The 18,597-nt window shown below is 45.0% G+C and overlaps 1 protein-coding gene across 12 annotated transcripts in view; it reads left to right on the top strand.

The window, feature by feature from the left end:
* The window catches only part of Dtnb (dystrobrevin beta), a 215,318-nt gene that overhangs the window by 109,871 nt on the left and 86,850 nt on the right, over window positions 1–18,597 (top strand). For all 12 annotated transcript variants that reach the window (XM_028875041.2, XM_028875078.2, XM_028875037.2 and 9 more), the window contains exon 9: window positions 464–588. In XM_028875041.2, coding sequence (XP_028730874.1) covers window positions 464–588 — 125 coding nt within the window. The remainder of the gene's footprint in view (window positions 1–463; window positions 589–18,597) is intronic.

Here is an 18,597-nt window from a genome sequence, read left to right on the forward strand (position 1 = left end):
GCCTCCACCTCCTGAATGCTGGGATTACAGGCTTGCACCACGGTAACCGGTCTGCCTTGCTCTTATTTGGAATATTCTAGCATTTAGACAATTGATTTGCTAACATGTGCTCTTTGCATTGTCTCAGTCTTTTTGTATTTTACTGGGGGAATCAAAAAATTCCCGCAGTAGGAATTACCCTAATATCTTACCAGAAATGACCCAGAAGCCTCAAAAAGGGGGGTGGGGACTCCCAATATGTATAGATAACCAGAAGACATTTACCTTGTCTCTTTAGCCCCATAACTTGATCATGTGACTTTATGGTGTAGGAAGGGAGGAACCGCAGGAATGAAGAAGCCGCAGGAGGGAGACGTCAAGAGCTTGGCTGGCTCTTTTCTGCGAGGCCCAGTCACACTGACTGCAGTGAAATTTGATTTGTTCTTGAAAAGGTCTCATTTCCTTATTTTCTCCTTTGACACAGAAATCCCCTGCAAAGAAGCTGAGCCATGCAATTAGTAAATCTTTGGGCTGTGTCCCCTCCAGAGAACCCCCACATCCTGTTTTTCCTGAGCAACCAGAGAAACCACTTGACCTTGCACATATAGTGTAAGTATACGGCTGCATGGGTTGGGCTGAAATGGGCCTTTCTGCTGGGGACTCTAACTTCAAGTGCTGATCTCGTTAAGCCACCGTCCATGTCTGCGCGGACCACTCTGCATTCCTCAAGCCAAAACAGCGCAGCAGCCTCCAGAAACACGAGTGCGCCGAAGAGCGTTTATGGGCGTTGAAGTGGGTTCTCCACCGCTGTTTGTGTGTCCTTCCTTCCTTGAGTGTGGCCGCCATGTCTGCTCTGTGGCCATGAAACCCATGGGGACTTAGCTTGGATAGTCACATGGCAAGGGAACGCAAGTCTACTGGGTTTTATCTTTTCAAACCTAAGGACACAGATCGACGAAAGGCAGCCCAGTGTAACAGCTCATGGTCATTCTTTTTTTTTTTTTTTTTTGGTTTTTTTTTTTTTTCGTTTTTTTTTTGGTTTTTTTGAGATAGGGTTTCTCTGTGTAGCTTTGCGCCTTTTCCTGGAACTCACTTGGTAGCCCAGGCTGGCCTCGAACTCACAGAGATCCGCCTGCCTCTGCCTCCCGAGTGCTGGGATTAAAGGCGTGCGCCACCACCGCCCGGCTCATGGTCATTCTTTAGTGTAAGTTGTGAAGCCGGTTTCTTCTACATATGTCTGCAGTTCATACGAGATGGATTTTTGTCGTGTGGTGTGATATTGAATTAGTCACACACACACACACACACACACACGCACACGCACACGCACACGCACGCACATGTACACACACACGTACATGCACCTACGCACACCAATCTGCATTTGAACAATAACTTGCTTCCAAAGTCATTTTTTTGCAGAATAATTCATTTCCCCCATGTCCTATTGTTAGTGCTATCATTGTCAAAATTAAAATTTCCAGAGCCGAGGAGATGTAGTTGAGCATTCACATAGCATGTGCAGGCTCTGGGTCAGACTTCTGATACTGCATAAATAAGAAAAAAGTTATTTCCAAACGTACACAGACTGATGATCTTTATTCTGTCCTTTGGCCAAATTGGCTATCATCCCTCTGCCAGAAATTACCCTATCTCAGTTACCATAGAGACAGTAATATGTTTTAGGACTCTTCTCTATTCTTGTCCTCTCCTGTTTCCTACAAATTTTATGATCAGCTTATTGGATTCTTCTAGGAATTTTGTTCAGGTTTTTACTGATTTTTTTGAACCCAAAGATCAAATTGGAGAGAATTGACATTTTTATAATACTTCATGTTCTATTCTGCAAACATGACATTCACTTAAATGCTTTTTTGTGCCTTTAAGTAAAGTTTTATGGTTTTGACCTAGAAAAGGTGTTATATATGTTAGATTAGTCTCTTTATTGAGATTTTGGGGTGGTTCATTTTTTTTTGAGCAGGGGAGCATCTCACTATATAGTCCAACTTGACCCTCAGCCCTCTTCTAGCCCAGGCTACCCTTAGTCTTCTGAGTGTGGGGTTGGAGTGTCTCACTTGACCAGATTGATTCCTAAGAACTCTACATATTTTGTTGCAGTTACTAATAGTTTTTTTTCCCTGCAAAATTCTCAAAATATATTTAGTATTTCATAAAAAACCTTCCGTATATAATTTCTGTGAATTTGGGAAATGTCTTATCATGCCAGGGCTCTTTTTTGAATTATGTTTGTAAGCAGTTGCTTGCAGTATGTGGAAATATTGATGACTTTTGTATTTTAGTATACTGTGTACTTAGCTTTCTTAACTTGCTCATTGCTTCTGATAATTTGTATTCAAATTTCTCTTTAGAATTTTCTGTAAATAATTTTATAATCTACAAATAGTGATGACTTTGTTTTTTTCTACTTTTAGACTTTCAGATATTAATCATGCCTTTTTGGGGGCAAAAGGTTTTACTATGATGACTAGAAACCTCCATACAATACTGAATAGAAAGGGTGTAATAGGCATGCATGCACTCATTCATTCTTCATTCATTCATTCATTTTCTGTATAGCCCTTACTGTCCTGGATCTCACTCTATAGATAGACCAGGCTGTCCTCGAACTCACAGAGATCCACCTGCCTCTCCCTCCTGAGTGCTGGGATCAAAGGTGTGCGCCGCCACTGCCAGGCACAATAGGCCTTCTTATGTTATAGTAATCTCAAAGAGAATGCTTGCGGCTGTCACATAGTAGAGATGGTGTACGTTTTACAGACTTAATCAGGTTAATCAGCTTCTTTTTTTAATCTCTGTTTCCAGAGAGTGCTTCGTTTTGGTGATGAACAGATGCCAAATTGTGTCAGATTTTTCTGTTTTGAGATGATTGTATGATTTTTTTCCCTTTAATTAATGTTGTGAATTACATTAGTTGGGGGATAACTGTGTGTTTGTGATGCTCGGGATTAAACCCAGGACTTCCCACACATGAGGCAAGTGCTCTACCCCTGGGCTACATTCCCAGCCCTATTTTTAAGAAATCACTCTTACATTCCTGGAACAAACCTAAGTTGGCTATTCAAAGCACAGTTGAATTTTGTCTGGCAATGTTTTGTTAGGTTTTGGCACTGTTTATAAGTGAATCTGGACTTCAGTTTTCCTTGTCCCCCCCCCATCCCCCCCCCCCCCCGCCACACACACACACACACACACACACACACACACACACACACACAAACACACTTTTTTTTTTTTTAATAACTAAGAAAGGCTTTATTCTAAGACAAAACAGCATGGCTATATAGCCAGATTTCATAGTATGTGTTCATTTAAAAAACATCTTTAAATGGTATAAGTACGTGTCTTATCGGTGTGTATGTATGAGGACACACGCACATGTGTGTGCATGACTGGACAGCAGAGATCAATGTTGACTGTCTTTCTCAGTCTATTTCCCCTTTATTAGGTTTGAAGACAAGGTCTCTCACCCTAGAGCTCATTTAGCTAGACTAACCAGCCAGTGAGCTTCAGAGACCCACCCGTCTCTTCCCTCTCCACCACCTCTGGAGTTACAGATGCGGGCTGCCGCACCCAGCTTTCCACATGGGTACTGGGGATCCAGGCTCAGGTTCTCGTGGGTACATAGCAAGCAAGTGGTTTACCCACTGGGCCCTTTCCCTTGCCCCCTAGTGGGTTTTATAAGAGAAATATTGAGCTAGGGAGATGGCGCAGCTGGTAGAGTCCTCTTTCTGCAAGCGTGTGGACCTGAGCTCGAGCTCCAGAAACCATGTTAAACACAGAGCAGGGTGGCTCACACCTGCAGTCCTAGCGCTTGGAAGATCAAGACAGGTGGCTCCCTGGGGCTCACTAACCAGCCAGCCTGGCCTAATGGGCAAGCCCCAGGCCCTAGTGAGAGGCCCTGTCTCCAAAAAAGAACAATACCCGGTATTGAACTCTGACCTCTGCATGGACACAAACACACATACAAACACACACAAATAATAACTATAGTAACAATTTGAAAAACTGCTCAGATATCAGCTCAAAGCTGGAACCATTGAGGAAGAGCTAAAACAGCTCAGCAGGCGAAGGCACTTGCCACCTGAGTTCGATTTCTGGGTCCAACATGGTGGAAACAGAGAACCAGGTCTTACAAGTTGTTTTTTGACCTCCACATACGTGACCTGCACACATGCATCTCTCTTTCTGCTCTCCTCCGCAACACAAATAACAAATTATTTTGTGTCTGCACTTAAGTGGAAATGCATGACAAAAAATAAGGCGATATAAGACAGGTAGACTTTAAGACCTCTTCTGCCTGGGTGGTGGCGGCTCACACCTTTAATCCCAGTACTCAGGAGGCAGAGGTAAGTGGATCTCTGTGAGTTCGAGGCCAGCCTGATCTACAGAGTGAGCTCCAGGACAGCCAGGGCTGTTACACAGAGAAGCTCTGTCTTTAAAAGAAAGAAACAAAAGCAAACAAACAAACAAAAAACTCTTCTGTCCATTCTAATGCACTCTTGCTCAGCTTTCTAGAATTAAAGTAATTAGCAGGTGATTTTTACAAAGAATGTTAATATCAAGGAAAACTTCCAAACAGTGCATTTGTATCCTCAGAAGCCAGATTTCACAGACACTTGCGGTCCCATGGAAACAGGGATTGAGGCTGGTCTACTCACGATTGCCCAGGAACTCTCACTTCCTCACCTCTCCATCTCCGTCAGCCTCCTGCATCGCATGCTGCAGCACCTCATTGATCACATTCTTGCTGAACTCAGCATGCACTTCAGGCTTATAAATGGCGGCTTCCCGGTGTCAGCATCACCGGAGTGGGAAAGCTTTCAGGGTTTCTGTCTCCCTCAGACATTTTCTGTCAAAGTCACTAGAAGTCACTTTTCCTGTCCTTCATCCATTTTGCTTATTATTTTCTCAGCTTCTGTCTTGGGTCCAAGGTCCAGGGCTCTCATCGATGACTTTAGTGCCCTGAAACTAGAGTTACAAACAGTTGTGAACCACTATGGGGGTGCTGGGAATCAAGCCCAGGTCCTCTGCAAGAGCAGCCAGTGCTCTTAACCACTGAGCCGTCTCTCCAGCCCGGGTCACTGAACCCTGTCCTCTTCCTGATGGGGCCATTTGAATTAATCTGTGTTCTCTGCTTTTCTCCATCACTGGTCCTTTTAATACATTTATTCAGGAGCTGGTCATGCCTAGTCAGTCGGGGCTGCTGGAGCCCTGGCTTCTGTCTAGAAGCCCTGGTACAGTAGGACTTTTGCAGAAGCTCAAGTATACCACGAACCTTTATCCAAACTTCCAAAATAGGTGATTCGTATGAATGCATAAAAACATATACAGAAGATAGCCAACAAACAGACATTAGTGGCTACCCTTCAGGAAACAAAAGGTAAAGTACATTCTGCCTAATTTGACATGCCACTTCAGAATTAAATTTTAATTTCGTACGTTGTAACTGGTGTAGATCAGGGCCTTCATATTTATTTACTGTGTGTGTGTGTGTGTGTGTGTGTGTGTGTGTGTGTGTGTGTGTGTGTGTATGTGTTTGTGTGTGTGTGTGTGTGGTGTGTGTGTGTGTGTTTGTGTGTGTGTACATGTGTGTGTGTGTGTGTGTGCGCGCGCGCGCCTTGTGGAAGTCTAGGGTGATTTGGGGGAGTTGGTACTCTCCTTTCAGCATTTGTGTCCTGGGGCAGGCATCACGCAGGTACCTCTTCCCACTTAGCCATCTCACTAACGATAAGTGTCTGTTAAAGATGTCTAAGATTGTACTTGAAAGAATAGCTTCCTTGTGTTAAATATCCTTTAGCCGTGTGCCTTTGGCCTCCTTTGAACTAAATACCAAGGAGCTTAGGGATTTCTTTAAATCTCCCGAGAGTTTCTTGATGAACCAGTTTCATGGTTTCTGATCAGTTTCACAATTGTCCCATTGTATTCAGAAGAACTCTCCTGTTTACTTTGAAGCTTTGGAAAATAATGTCTCATATTTGGCCTAATATGCAAACTAATTCTGTAACAAGATGTTTTTACCTTATGGTCCGTCATTATCTTAGTGCCAAGCTAGGAAACGCACTCGTGAAGAATGGCATTTACGATGAAGCCAGAGATGACTAGGAATTAGCTGTGGAGGGTGCTGTGTCCTGACAGAAGAAGGCATTAGAACCAGAGCCATGATGAGCCAGAGCAGGCTGTCGGGGAGGCATGGGCCGCTGCAAGTTGATAGGCTTTATCCTGAAATGAAGATCTTTAGATAGGAAGACTTACCAAGTTTTCTATTTAAAAAAAAATTAAAAATAAAAACAAACAGAAACCCTACGGTCTATTATGTTGAAATGAGGAGCAGGACAAGAAAGAAAGAGGAGAGACCAGCTGAACAAGTGTTCCCTTGGACCATGGTGCTTTGGACTCCTGTGGCCATAGATCTTACAAAGACATTAGATATCTTAGGTTTAGGGCTTAGAGGATGCCTCAGTGTATACAGTGCTTGCTGTCTAAGCTTGAGGACCAGAATTCAGATCCCACATAAAATCCAGGCAGACCTAGCAGCTGCCTGTAATCCCAGAACCCAGGAGGCATAGCTAGGATCCCCAGGGCAAATGGGCCAGCAAGACTAGCTGGAGCCGGTGAGCTCTGGGGTCAGCAAGAGACCTGTCTCAACCAGGAAAGAGAACAGTGACCAAGGAAGGCATGTGATGTCAGTGTTGGGCCTCCACACACATGCACATGAGTGTACCCACACACACACACACACACAGACACACACACACACACACACACACACACAGACACACACACACACACACACACACACACACACACACACACGAACACGTGCAAACGTAGGTGCTCAGACAAATACGCTCAGCTGGAGGTGGTGGTTCACACCTTCAACCCCGGCTCTTTGGAATCTGATGAGGGTTCCAGACCAGCCTGAGCTATAGAGTGAGACTCTGTGAAAACGAAAAACCACTAAACTAAACTTACATCTTAGCAATATCACACAGCAAGGAAGAAAATTGAAAGTCCAAGCTTGAGGGTCAGAGGGTAAAGGTGCTTGCCACCAAGCTTGATGGCTTGAATTTGGTTCCCAAAGCCTGCATAGTTGAAGGAGAAAAATAAAGTTTTCTTCTGACCTCTCTCTCTCTCTCTCTCTCTCTCTCTCTCTCTCTCTCTCTCTCTCTCTCTCTCTCTGTGTGTGTGTGTGTGTGTGTGTGTGTGTGCACATGCATGCACACACAATAAATTAAGTAAAATAAAAAAAAAAGAAAAAGACTGATCAGATGGTTCATTGGGTAGGGGCACTTGCCACCCACCCTGAAGTCTGTTCAGTCCTCAGGACCCACATGGTGGGAGGAGAGAACCAATTGCCACAGTTTCTTCTTCTAACGTTCTCTGTGTGCCAGGCTGTGTCCCCCTCCCCCACACAAAAGGAATAAAAATTAACGTCTTGGTTCGGGTTCTTATTGCTGAGGAGAGACAGCGTGACCTCAGCAACTTCTACACGGTAAAGCCATTTCATTGGGGTGGCTCACAGTTCAGAGGTTCAGTCTGTAATCATCATGGTGGGACACAGCAGCCTGCAGGCAGACATGGCGCTGGAGAGGTAGCTCAGAGGTCTACGTCTTGCACAAGCGACAGGAAGTGATCTGAGCCGCTGGGTGGTATCTTGAGCTTAGGAGACCTCACAGCCCAGCCCACCCCAGTGACACACTTCCTCCAACAAGGCCACACCTACTTCTTCGAGGCCACACCTCCTAACAGTGCCACTCTTTTTTTGGGGGGGGCATTTTCTTTCAAACCACCACCATTGACCAACAAAAAATTGTCCAAGGTTGTGCTAGCTCATGCCTGTAATCCTAGCACTTAAAAGACTGAGGCAGGAGGATTGCTGTGAGTTCTAGACCAGCCTACCTTATAGAGTGAGATTTTTGTCATTTAAAAGGTATATGTAAGGCTGGGTGGAGAGAGAGAAGCAGGAGGATCTCTGTGAGTTCAAGCTCAGTCTGGTCTACACATCAAGTCCCAAGTCAACCAGGGTTACCTAGTGAGACTCTAAAAAAAAAAAAAAAAAAAAAAAAGAGGGTGTGTGGCAGGGAGTGTTAAGGTCTTAGCTGGTAAAATGCCTCCCAAATAAGCATGAGGACCTGAGTTCGTATTCTCCAAACCCACGAGCAGCCAGACACAGTGACTTGTGCCTGTCACCAGCTTGGGGGTGACAGGCACTTTCCTGAAGGTCATTGGCTACCCAGTCCCTCCAATGACCAATGAGCTTCTGGTTCAGTCAGACCTTGTCTCGAAAAATTAAACCATAGAAAGACAGCTTGTGCCAACCCCTGGCCTGCCTACACACACACACACACACACACACACACACACACACACACACACTTTTATATTTTCCTACTGTTGCACAGCAAGATGTAAAATTAAAATTCCAACCGAGGTGTGGTGGCACACTTCTACAATTCCAGCCCTTAGGAAGTGAAGGCAGGAGGGTCAGGAGTTCAAAACTACCCCCAGCTACCTTGTTTCCTGCAGCTGTAGCGGCCTGAACTGCATGAGACCCTGTCTCAAAAAAAATAAACAAAAAAATTCAAACCTGCGGTAGGAATTTGGGGTGGACATTTAAGCTGACCGTGATACATAGAATATTTGTGACTGTCTCCTTGTTCGCACAGAATGGGGATTTGTTCAGGGTCTACAGATTCAGAGGTCAGGTGTTGCTTCTGGGGACACCCAGCGGTCTAGACCTTCCCTTATTTAATTTGCGCAGCGACCCTTATGGTACAACTGTCACGAGCCTGTTGAAAAGCCAGGGACAGTCTTGGTGAGATCGAGTGACAGCCCCGTCATCACATAGGAACAGAGCAACGTTGTTGGGGCTTGTGTCCAGACCCAGCCTTCCGTTTCACCTGCTTCCTGTAGTGCTCAGAAGCCGTCGGCACAGTAACAGGGGGTTCCAGAATCCAGGGGGAACCCCGAGTAACCGTAACTTGGTTGGTTAGCAGTGGAAGGAAGCAATGGGGTAAGACAGAAGGGGAATGAAGACCTCAGTTTGCTTTCTTGTAAGTTGGTGATATCAGTCTGTCAATTACCTCAGGATATTCTTTAAGAGCAATGCATGTGGAACACTTGGAAGAGGTTAGGATTTCCTAAGGAACTTAAAAGCTTTTAAAATCTTTTCATCGAGTAAGTAGAATCATCAAATCACAAAAATATGTACTCCAGAAGGCTTTGGCTTACTCTCTGCCGACTTCTAAGCGTGTGAAATAGTGCCCAGAGCAATGTAGGCATTTAAATATATTGAAGAATAAATGAATGAGAAGCACAGTACATGCCTTTTTGTGTTATAAAAGTCCTAATGGTCACGTCCCTTCACGTCCCCAAAGCCTTTCTGTGTTATGGAAGTCCTAATGGTCATGTCCCTACACGTCCCCAAAGCCTCCACTAGATGGCGGCTCTAATTCCTGATGTTCCTTGGGGGTGGTTGAGGCTATCAAGTAAACAAGGTTTCTAAAATCTCGAGGCTTATATTCAAAACAAAATAATTTGTCTATCAGCACTCTCTCAGCGTTTCTTCTAAGTCTCTGAGAGAAATTAGTGTGTCTTTGATCAAAATATTTTCGTACAACTTGCAGCTCTTGATGCCTTTGATAAACCTTCTGCTGTTATAGTTCAGGCAATTTGCTCTTGCTCAGGGTCTAATTATCTAACCACACAGCCCTGAAACCTAATTTCTCTAATTAGAGGTTACTCGCCGTTTCACTTCAGTTTGTGGCTATTTATTTCTGACAGGAAGCAAAACTAGCTGGTGTTGCTTCATGTCTATATTATCTTCATACTCCAGCAAGAAGAGCAGGACCATACATCCTTCTATGTGTAACTGGGGATCATTGCATTTTTTCACAGGGCTGACATGCGCCCTCCTACAAGAGAAAGCCAGCCGATAGATGGTCCACAGTCTAGGAATGACTTTCCTATTTTTCAACCATTAAAGATAATGTAGTATATGTGGGCACACTTAGGTACATGCATGTGAAGACCAGAGGTCAGTGTCAGGTGTGTGTGTGTGTGTGTGTGTGTGTGTGTGTGTGTGTTTGTGTTTAATTACTCTGTACCTTATTCTTTTCTATTACATTCATTGACTTCATGTGTAGGGGGAGTGAGTGTTTGTACACGCTAGCCACAGTGGGTCTGTGGAGGTCAGAGGATGTCTTATGAGAGTTGATTCTCTCTACCGTGTGGGTACTGGGCATTGACCCAAGGTCATCGGGTTTGGCAAGAAGTGTTCACCCACTGAGGCCTCTCACCGGGCTTCTACCTTATTTTTTTTTTTTTTGAGACAAGGTCGCTCGCTGAACCAGGAGCTTGTTCATTGGACCACCAAGCTTTAAGGATCCTCCTGTCTCTGCCTACCCCAACGTTGCAGGCATGTACCACCACTCATGGCTTCTTCCATGGACTCAGCAGTTACCGTGCCAACTGAGCCACCTCCCCAGCCCTTAGAGATAAATCTTAATTTATCTTTAGATAAATTTTAGTAAAATTTAATTTTATTAAATTATTTATAGAATAAAGAGAAGGTTTCATAAAAAGAATGCCTAACCAGGTGTAGTAGCTCATGACTGGAATCCAAGCAATCCGGAAATGAAATCAGGAGGATTGCGGAATGATTGAAGCCAGCTGTGGTGATGTAGGCCAGACTGTGATGTACAGATTCACAGAAGTCAGAGAGTGTGGGTGCATGTCTCCTCGGGTGCTCTCTACTTTATTTACTAAGGCAAAGCCTCTTGCTTGTGGTATTGTGTTCCCCCAAATATTGTGCATGCTAATAAACTTATCTGGGGTCAGAGACAGAACAGCCACAATATTAAACATAGAGGATAGGCAGTGGTAGCACACGCCTTTAATCCTAGCATTCCAGAGGCAGAAATCCATGTGTTCAAGGATACAGACAGGCATGGTGACTCATCACACCTTTAATCCCAGGGAGTGGTGGTAGAAGGCAGAAAGATATATAAGGGTGAGGACCAGAAACTAGAAGCATTGGGCCTGGTTAAGCATTCAGGCTTTTGAGCAGCAATTCAGCTGAGACCCATTCTGGATGAGGACTCAGAGGCCTCCAGTCTGAGGAGACAAGACCAGCTGAGGATCCGGCGAGGTGAGGTAGCTGTGGCTTGTTCTGGCTCTCAGATTTTCCAGTGTTCACCCCAATAACTGGCCTCAGGTTTGATTTTATTAATAAGAACTTCTAAGATTCCTGCTACACTTGCTGAACTGGGAACTTTCCAAGGATCCATTGTCTTCAGCTCCCAAATACTGGGGTTCCAGGTGGACCACCATACCCACCTGGTTTTTCTGTGAATTCTGGGGGTTTTATTCTAATTCTCATGCTTGCATGGTAAGCATTTCTCCCAACCAGACATCTCCCCAGCCCCATGATCTTTTTTTTTTTTTTTTCAAGACAGGGTTTCTCTGTGTAGTTTTGGTGCCTATCCTGGATCTCGCTCTGTAGACCAGGCTGGCCTCGAACTCACAGAGATCCGCCTGCCTCTGCCTCCCAAGTGCTGGGATTACAGGTGTGCGCCACTGCCGCCCGGCTATCCCCCCATGATCTTCTTGAGCCTCTGATGATACAGTCTCTGCCTGTCTACTACTGGCTTCACAGGCGTGGACCACCATACCTCGTTCATGTAGTGCTGGGAATCAAACCCAGTACTTCATTTCTCCTAGGCAAGCACTCTGCCGACAGGGTGGTATCCACAGGCACTGGATCATGTTTATAGCTGTTTTCAGTTACAGTGGCAGAATGGAGTTGCTGTAACTGACACACCCTAACATTCATTGTCTGATTCTTCATAGAAAAATCTTGCCATTCTCTGCTTTTAAGGAAGCATGAATGAAAACTGACAATTTTGAACACGTGGTGCTTCTTCATAGTCTTCTTTCTGAACGCTTATGACCTTTGGTTCTGTGATGCAGCTCGACGTTCCCAGTTAACAGAAGTCTTACGTTTTGCTCTAATGATTTTGAAAATGGTGCCCTTGGTAGCACGATCTGGAGCTCGACAGTGCTCCATCAAGCACCCAAAATTTCGGGCTTATACCATTTGACCTGTTTGTAACATGAATCTTAAAAGGTCTTATTAATAGAAACAAACTTGCCACTGGGTATTGGGGTGAACGCTGGAAGATCAGAAAGGCAGAACAGGCCACAGCCACCTCACCTTGCCAGTTCCCCAGCTGATCCTGTTTCCTCAGACTGGAAGCCTCTGAGACCTCATCCGAATGGATCTCAGCTGAACTGCTGCTAGAAGCCTAAATGCTTAACCAGCTGAGTTCCTGGTCCTCACGCCTTACATACCTTTTCTGCTTTCTACCATCACTTCCTGGGATTAAAGGTGTGAGTCACCATGCCTGGCTGTTTCCAGTGTGGCTTTGAACTCACAGAGATCCAGAGGATCTCTGCCTCTGGAATGCTAGGATTAAAGGCCTGTGCTACCACTACCTAACCTCTATGTTTACTATTATGGCTGTTCTGTTCTCTGACCCCAGATAAGTTTATTAGGGTACACAATATTTTGGGGAACACAATATCACCACACCTGCTTAAAGAAGAAAAGTTGCTTTTATTTCCCCTTTTCATGCAGCCTAGAGTGGACAGCTGGCATGACATGACTCTCAGGCCACATTACAGCTGATTCTGACCTGTCTCCACAGCGTTGAGATGGCTTTGAAGACCTAGCAGTTCATACAGGGCTCATTAGAGGCTGAGCTCCAGACAGTCCTGTCCTGGCAGCTGATCAGGCTGAAGGTCCCTAAATCATTGTCTTCTAAGTTTAGAGTTGGCCTGCTGGCCCCAAAACTCTACCTTCCCAACAAGACTGAACACAGAAGATAGTGAACTAGCATAGTTCTAGAAATAGGAGGAAGATTTAGCCTGAGCGTGTGTATGTGTATAGGGGTGGAGGAACTTGCATACACTCACGAACCCATACCTGTGAGTGTATATCTGTGTTACTTCTGTGTGTGTGTGTGTGTGTGTGTGTGTGTGTGTAACAGAGAGATGGCCACATGAACAGCAAAGTATTCATTGTGGTGTGTTAAGGAGACCCAACTTTATGTAATACAGTAAAACTAAGAGCTGCCAGGGCTTAATCCTAGGAAGGTATTGTTTACAAGCAGCCGGGTCTCACCCTGCTCTTGGGATCTTCTCAGATATTAACACCGGATCACACAAAACCATCTACTTTTAAACTCTAAATCTCACATGGCCACAAATTATGCCTTGGCTTCTTAAAAAACTTCTTTTGACATTTAATTTTTTTAAAAAAATTTATATGTGTGGGTGTTTGCCTGCATGCACATCTGCACACACATGCATGACGTGCACTCAGAGGCTAGAAGAAGAGGGCTTAGGTCCCTTGAAACTAGAGTTACCGAAGATTGTCAGCCGCCATACGGGTGCTGGGAATGGAACCTGGGTATTCTGGGAGAGCTGCCAATGCTTTGAACTGCTAAGTCATCTCTCCAACCTTTTGCTTTCTCTTTTCAAGTGTGTGTGTGTGTGTGTGTGTGTGTGTGTGTGTGTGTGTGTGTGTGTGTATTATATAAACCTGCATATGGGTGTGCGCATGTAGGTGTATTTACGCATTTATGTGTGCATATGGAGAGTAGAGGTTAATGCCAGGTGTCTTCCTTAGTTGTTCTCCACATTAATTTGGAGACCAGGTTTCAAACTGAACTTGGAGCTCACTCGTTCAGCTAGACTGGCTAGTGAGCTCCAGGGATCTGCCTATCTCCTGGTCCAGCCCCAGTTCTGGGGTTACGGAAGTGCTGTCGTGCTCAGTTTTTACTTGAGTGCTGGGAATCTGAACTAAGTTCCTCATCACCAGGGGATCCAGGGCTGCCTTTTGGCCTCTGTGGGTACTCTACACCCATGGTATACAGACATCCATAGAGACAAACACCCATAAAATTAAATAAAAAAAAAAAGACTTTAAAACACATTATCATCTTAAAGAATTTTAAGTATGTAGTTCATAAGTAAAGAATATTTACATACCATAAAATTTGCTCACTTTGGCAAGTTACATTACTTTTCCTAAATTTACATCATTTTATAACCATCACTACCATCTGGTTTTAGATATTTCCATCATCCAAAGAAGTTTCTCTCATTTATTATAAATCGCGGCTCACAGTTCCAGCCCTGCCTTAGTTACTTTTCTATCACTGCAAAGAGACACCATAATCGAGGAAATGTACAGAAGAAAGACCTTCCTGGGGCTCACGGTCCCAGAGGATTAGAGTCCAGGACCGTCATGGCAGAAGGCAGGCAGGCAGCTGTAGAGCTGGAGCAGAAGCGGAGAGCTCACATCTCATTTGCAAGCACACAGCAGAAACAGGGGCTAGCTGGGAATGGTGCGGGCTTTTGAAACCTCAGAGGCCACCCCCACTGACACCCCTCCTCCAACAAGGCCACACCTCCTAATCTTTCCCAAACAGTTCTACCAACCAAGGACCAAGCATTCAAACACATGAGCCTCTGGGGGCCATTCTCATTCAAACCACCACAAGCCCCAAGACAATTCCCAGTCTGTAGTAGTTTCTCTTTCCCATTAAGAGTACATTCCAAGTCCCCCGGTGGGTGCCAGAAACTGCAGCGAGTATAAGTCACTTATATGTCTGTGTATGTGTGCCTATGCATGTGTATATGCATTTCACATGTATGGATTAGAGTCCATGACCATCATGGCAGAAGGCAGGCAGGCAGCTATACTTAAGGACTGGGGAGATAGCTTGGTGGGTAAAGTAATTTGCTGGCAAGCCTGACAGTCTGGATTCTGAGAACCCAAATAAAAAGCCAGAGGCAGTGGCACAAGTGTCTATATATAGTACCAGCATGCCCCAAACAGAGAGCTGGATAGAGACATGGCCGGATGACTGTGGGCCAGCCAGCTTAATACATGCAACAGTGAACAAGAACAGAGATCCCATCTCAAACAAGGCGGAAGGCAAGACACACACACACACACACACACACACACACACACACACACACACACACACACACACACTAAAAGCAACCTACATTTAAAACTGTCCTTTTTAGGAGGAAGAAATTTGAGGAAAGGGAGGAGAATCGGGTGTAAGGGAGGGGGAGCATGTTCAACATACAACATATATTTGTAAGAAAAACTAATTCAAGGTTTTTCTCTTTAATTATTTGTGTATGAATTGCCAGTGCAGGCATGTGGACGCCAGGCACACGTGTGGAGGCCAGAGGCTAGCTGTGCAGGGCGGGTCCTCTCTCCTCACAGTTGTGTGGCTTCTGGAAAATGAACTCAGGTTGTCAAGTTAGCACAGCCAGTGCTTTACCAGCTTAATCATCTCATCAGCCTGGAAAAAAATTTAATTAAAATTTAAATATATCAAGAGAACTGTTCTTTTGGGGTGCTCTCTGGTTCGCCCGTCAGAAACCCGAGTCTTCTCTGAAGGATTTCCCTTAAAAACTTTAGCTTCAAATAATCTCCTCAGTAAACTTCCAAGGCACCTGAGCTTCCTCCCAAACCAGAAAAATACAAACTGGTGTGAATAAGAAGTAAAAGAAACCATGGTCAAGTCCCACAAAGAGTCTGGGTTGTCAAATATAAACTCAGAAAGTGTTGCAAAGAGTTTAAAATAAAACTGTAAAGGTAGCAGAAAACTTGGAGAAATCAAATCAAACTACTAAGAACTGAAAAAGTACTAGAAACCTCAATAAGAGAAAATACCCACCAACAAGGAGAGAATTAATGCACTGACGGATAAACCCAGAGTATTAGAATATAGAATGCCTAGACGGAGATGGAGGCGGAGAGCTTGAAGTTCTGGAGTCCGAGTTAAAGAAAGTCAGCGGAGGGTTAGCCTTCCCGAAGCACAAAATGAATTTAGAGGAAAAACAGTGGCAGATGTCAGCAAATTCCAGTGATTCTTTCAAAGAAGGGCCGGGCCACTGGATGTACTGTAGAGCCGCTTGGAGGGTCTGCAGCGGTGACCCTGCTTTAAAGAAGCAGAGGCAAAAGGATTACCGCGTGTTCAAGGCCAGCCTGGACCACATAGCAAGACCCCGTCTTAGAAATGAAGGGGTTTGGGGGCTGGAGAGATGAGTCGGTAGTTATGAGCACTTGTTTCTCTCAAAGAGGACCATCTGTAACCCCACTTCCAGGGGGTCTGATGGCCTCCTCTGACCTCCACAGCTACCAGGGGGTGGTCAGAGAGTGTTTCAACTTTGGAAATACAAATTTGGGAATTGGCAACCTATAGATGATATTTTGTACAGAGGAGAAAACAGAAGGATCAATAACTATTACTAGTTTATTACGTCTTTGGATAACTATTTAATAGACTTTTGGCTGTTTTTTTCTAATGTGTAACATGAAGGCAATTCCAAACACCTGAAACTTTGGTATTCTTGGATGCCCTCTTTGATAGTATTGAGCTTGGTCAACGGTGGTATCCTGTATGGTAAAGATTCTTTAACAGAGATGAGCTTTCTTCTCTATCTGTCCTGGAACTCACTATGAAGACCAGGCTGGCCTCGAACTCAGAGACCTCCTGTCTCTGCGGTCCTGAGTGCTGGGACTAAAGATATGCACCACCATGCCCATCTGGAATGGTTTTTCCAAATACCTTTGTGTGCTTAAAAATATTACCAACATGTTGAGAGAAGGTCTCTCCACTGCCATTCTATCAAGCCTACTTACTGGGTGCAGAATGAGTGAAGTCAGTCTTCACGAATGCATTGGATGTCTGTAGGAGTGTGCCAGCCGGGTTAGTATTATGGAGGAGGCTGCTGTCAGTTCTCTGTCGAGGACATTAGAGGTGGAAGAGCAGCTTTTATCCAGTCTGTGCAGAAACGAAGATGACACCTTGTGGGTAGTTGTCTGCTGACTCAGAGATCCCACGGTGACAGCCAAGGTCCTGATGTCAGGGATGTAAAGACTGGACAAAACCGAGTCACGCTGAGACTTTAACGTTTTGTGACTGATGTGGATGGAAGGAGAGAAATGGAACATAGAATGAGTACTAATAAGCTTTTCCCTTTCTAATGTCAAGGTAAACTTTTCATAAAATTTTAGTGTATGTATGTGTTCATTATGTGCGTTCATTGTGTGTGTGTGTGTGCTCATTGTGTATGTATGCTCATTGTGTGTGTGTTCAGTGTGTGTGTGTGTGTTCAGTGTGTGTGTGTTCAGTGTGTGTGTGTGTGTGTGTGTGTGCTCATTGTGTGTGTGTTCAGTGTGTGTGTGTGTGTGTGTGTGTGTGTGTGTGTGTGTGTGTGTGTGTGTTCAGCGCACATGTGGAGGTCAGGACAACCTGGGGGGGCGGTCCTTGCCTTCCACCTTGTCTGAGATAGGGTTTCTGCTGCTCTTCGCTGCTACATATGCCGGGCCCCTTGGCTTCTGAGCTTCCAGATAGTCTCCTGTCTCCACCTCTCCTCCCAGGCTAGGAGGACCCTGGTGTCACAGACACCTGTGTACCTGCCTCCAGCTTTTCATGTGGGTTCTGGGGATGCAAAACCAAGTCATCAGGCCTGCACGCAAACATTTTTAACGGCTGAGGCTCCTCTCCAGCCCGTGATACGTTCTTGTCTTTTTATTTAGTTATTTTTTCTTTTCTAAAAATTGTATGTGGCCAGGGTAGAGAGCTGGTGCAGCAGTTAAGAGCTCAGGCTGCTCTTGCAGAGGACCTGAGTTCAGTTCTCTACCCTCACATCAGGTGGTTCACAACTGCTTAGAACTCCAGCTCCAGGAGATCCAATGACCTCTTCAGGCTTCCACGAGCACTTGCATGCATGTGTACACACACACACATACATAGGAACACACATAGTTTTGGGGGTCAGTGAGAAACCTTGTCTCAAAAACAAAACAATCCAAAGTGGGTAGCTCCTGAAGACTGAGACCTGAGGTGGTTCTCTGACCTCCACATACGTGTGCGCATGCACGCGCGTGCGCACATACACACACACACGTGCACCTGCACAAACACAAACATACACACATACCTATACACACAAAAATTTAAGTAAAACTTCCACAATAGAAATACGAGGAGCCACCCCCACAAGCCGCAGTCTTCCCCCAGCACTATTTCCAAAGGGGGACTTGAGTGTGAACCTCAAGTCAGGTTTCTAACGTTTCAGGTAGTCCTCGGGGCAGACCCGAGGGAAAGGGACTGTAGCATCACAGGTTTCGGTCTTTAAAGGAAAACACATCATAAAGTTCCTTCCTCTCTGCTCACTGCAGTTCCGGTCAGCCTTCTGTGAGTCTGTGCGTGTATTTTTCCCCACCGGGGCCAGAGAAATAGGGACAGTGGAGACCTTGAGTGACCTGCTGCTGCTGGACAGACTCTGTTCTGGGCCCAGTAAGGCACAACAACATGTATGTGTGTGTCTGAACTCTGACCTGGACCCTGGGCGAGACAGGGAGCTGTAACTCTGAACGATGGTTATGTTTTGTCGGGCTAAGCATTGAGTGAATATCTGAACAGAAAACAAACTGGTCTACATTGAAATAAGTGTTAGGTCTGAAGTCCTTGGTTACATGTCATCCAGCTTTGGCTT

This window comes from Peromyscus leucopus, chromosome 22 (genome assembly GCF_004664715.2).
Source record: "Peromyscus leucopus breed LL Stock chromosome 22, UCI_PerLeu_2.1, whole genome shotgun sequence".
Lineage (NCBI taxonomy): Eukaryota > Metazoa > Chordata > Mammalia > Rodentia > Cricetidae > Peromyscus > Peromyscus leucopus.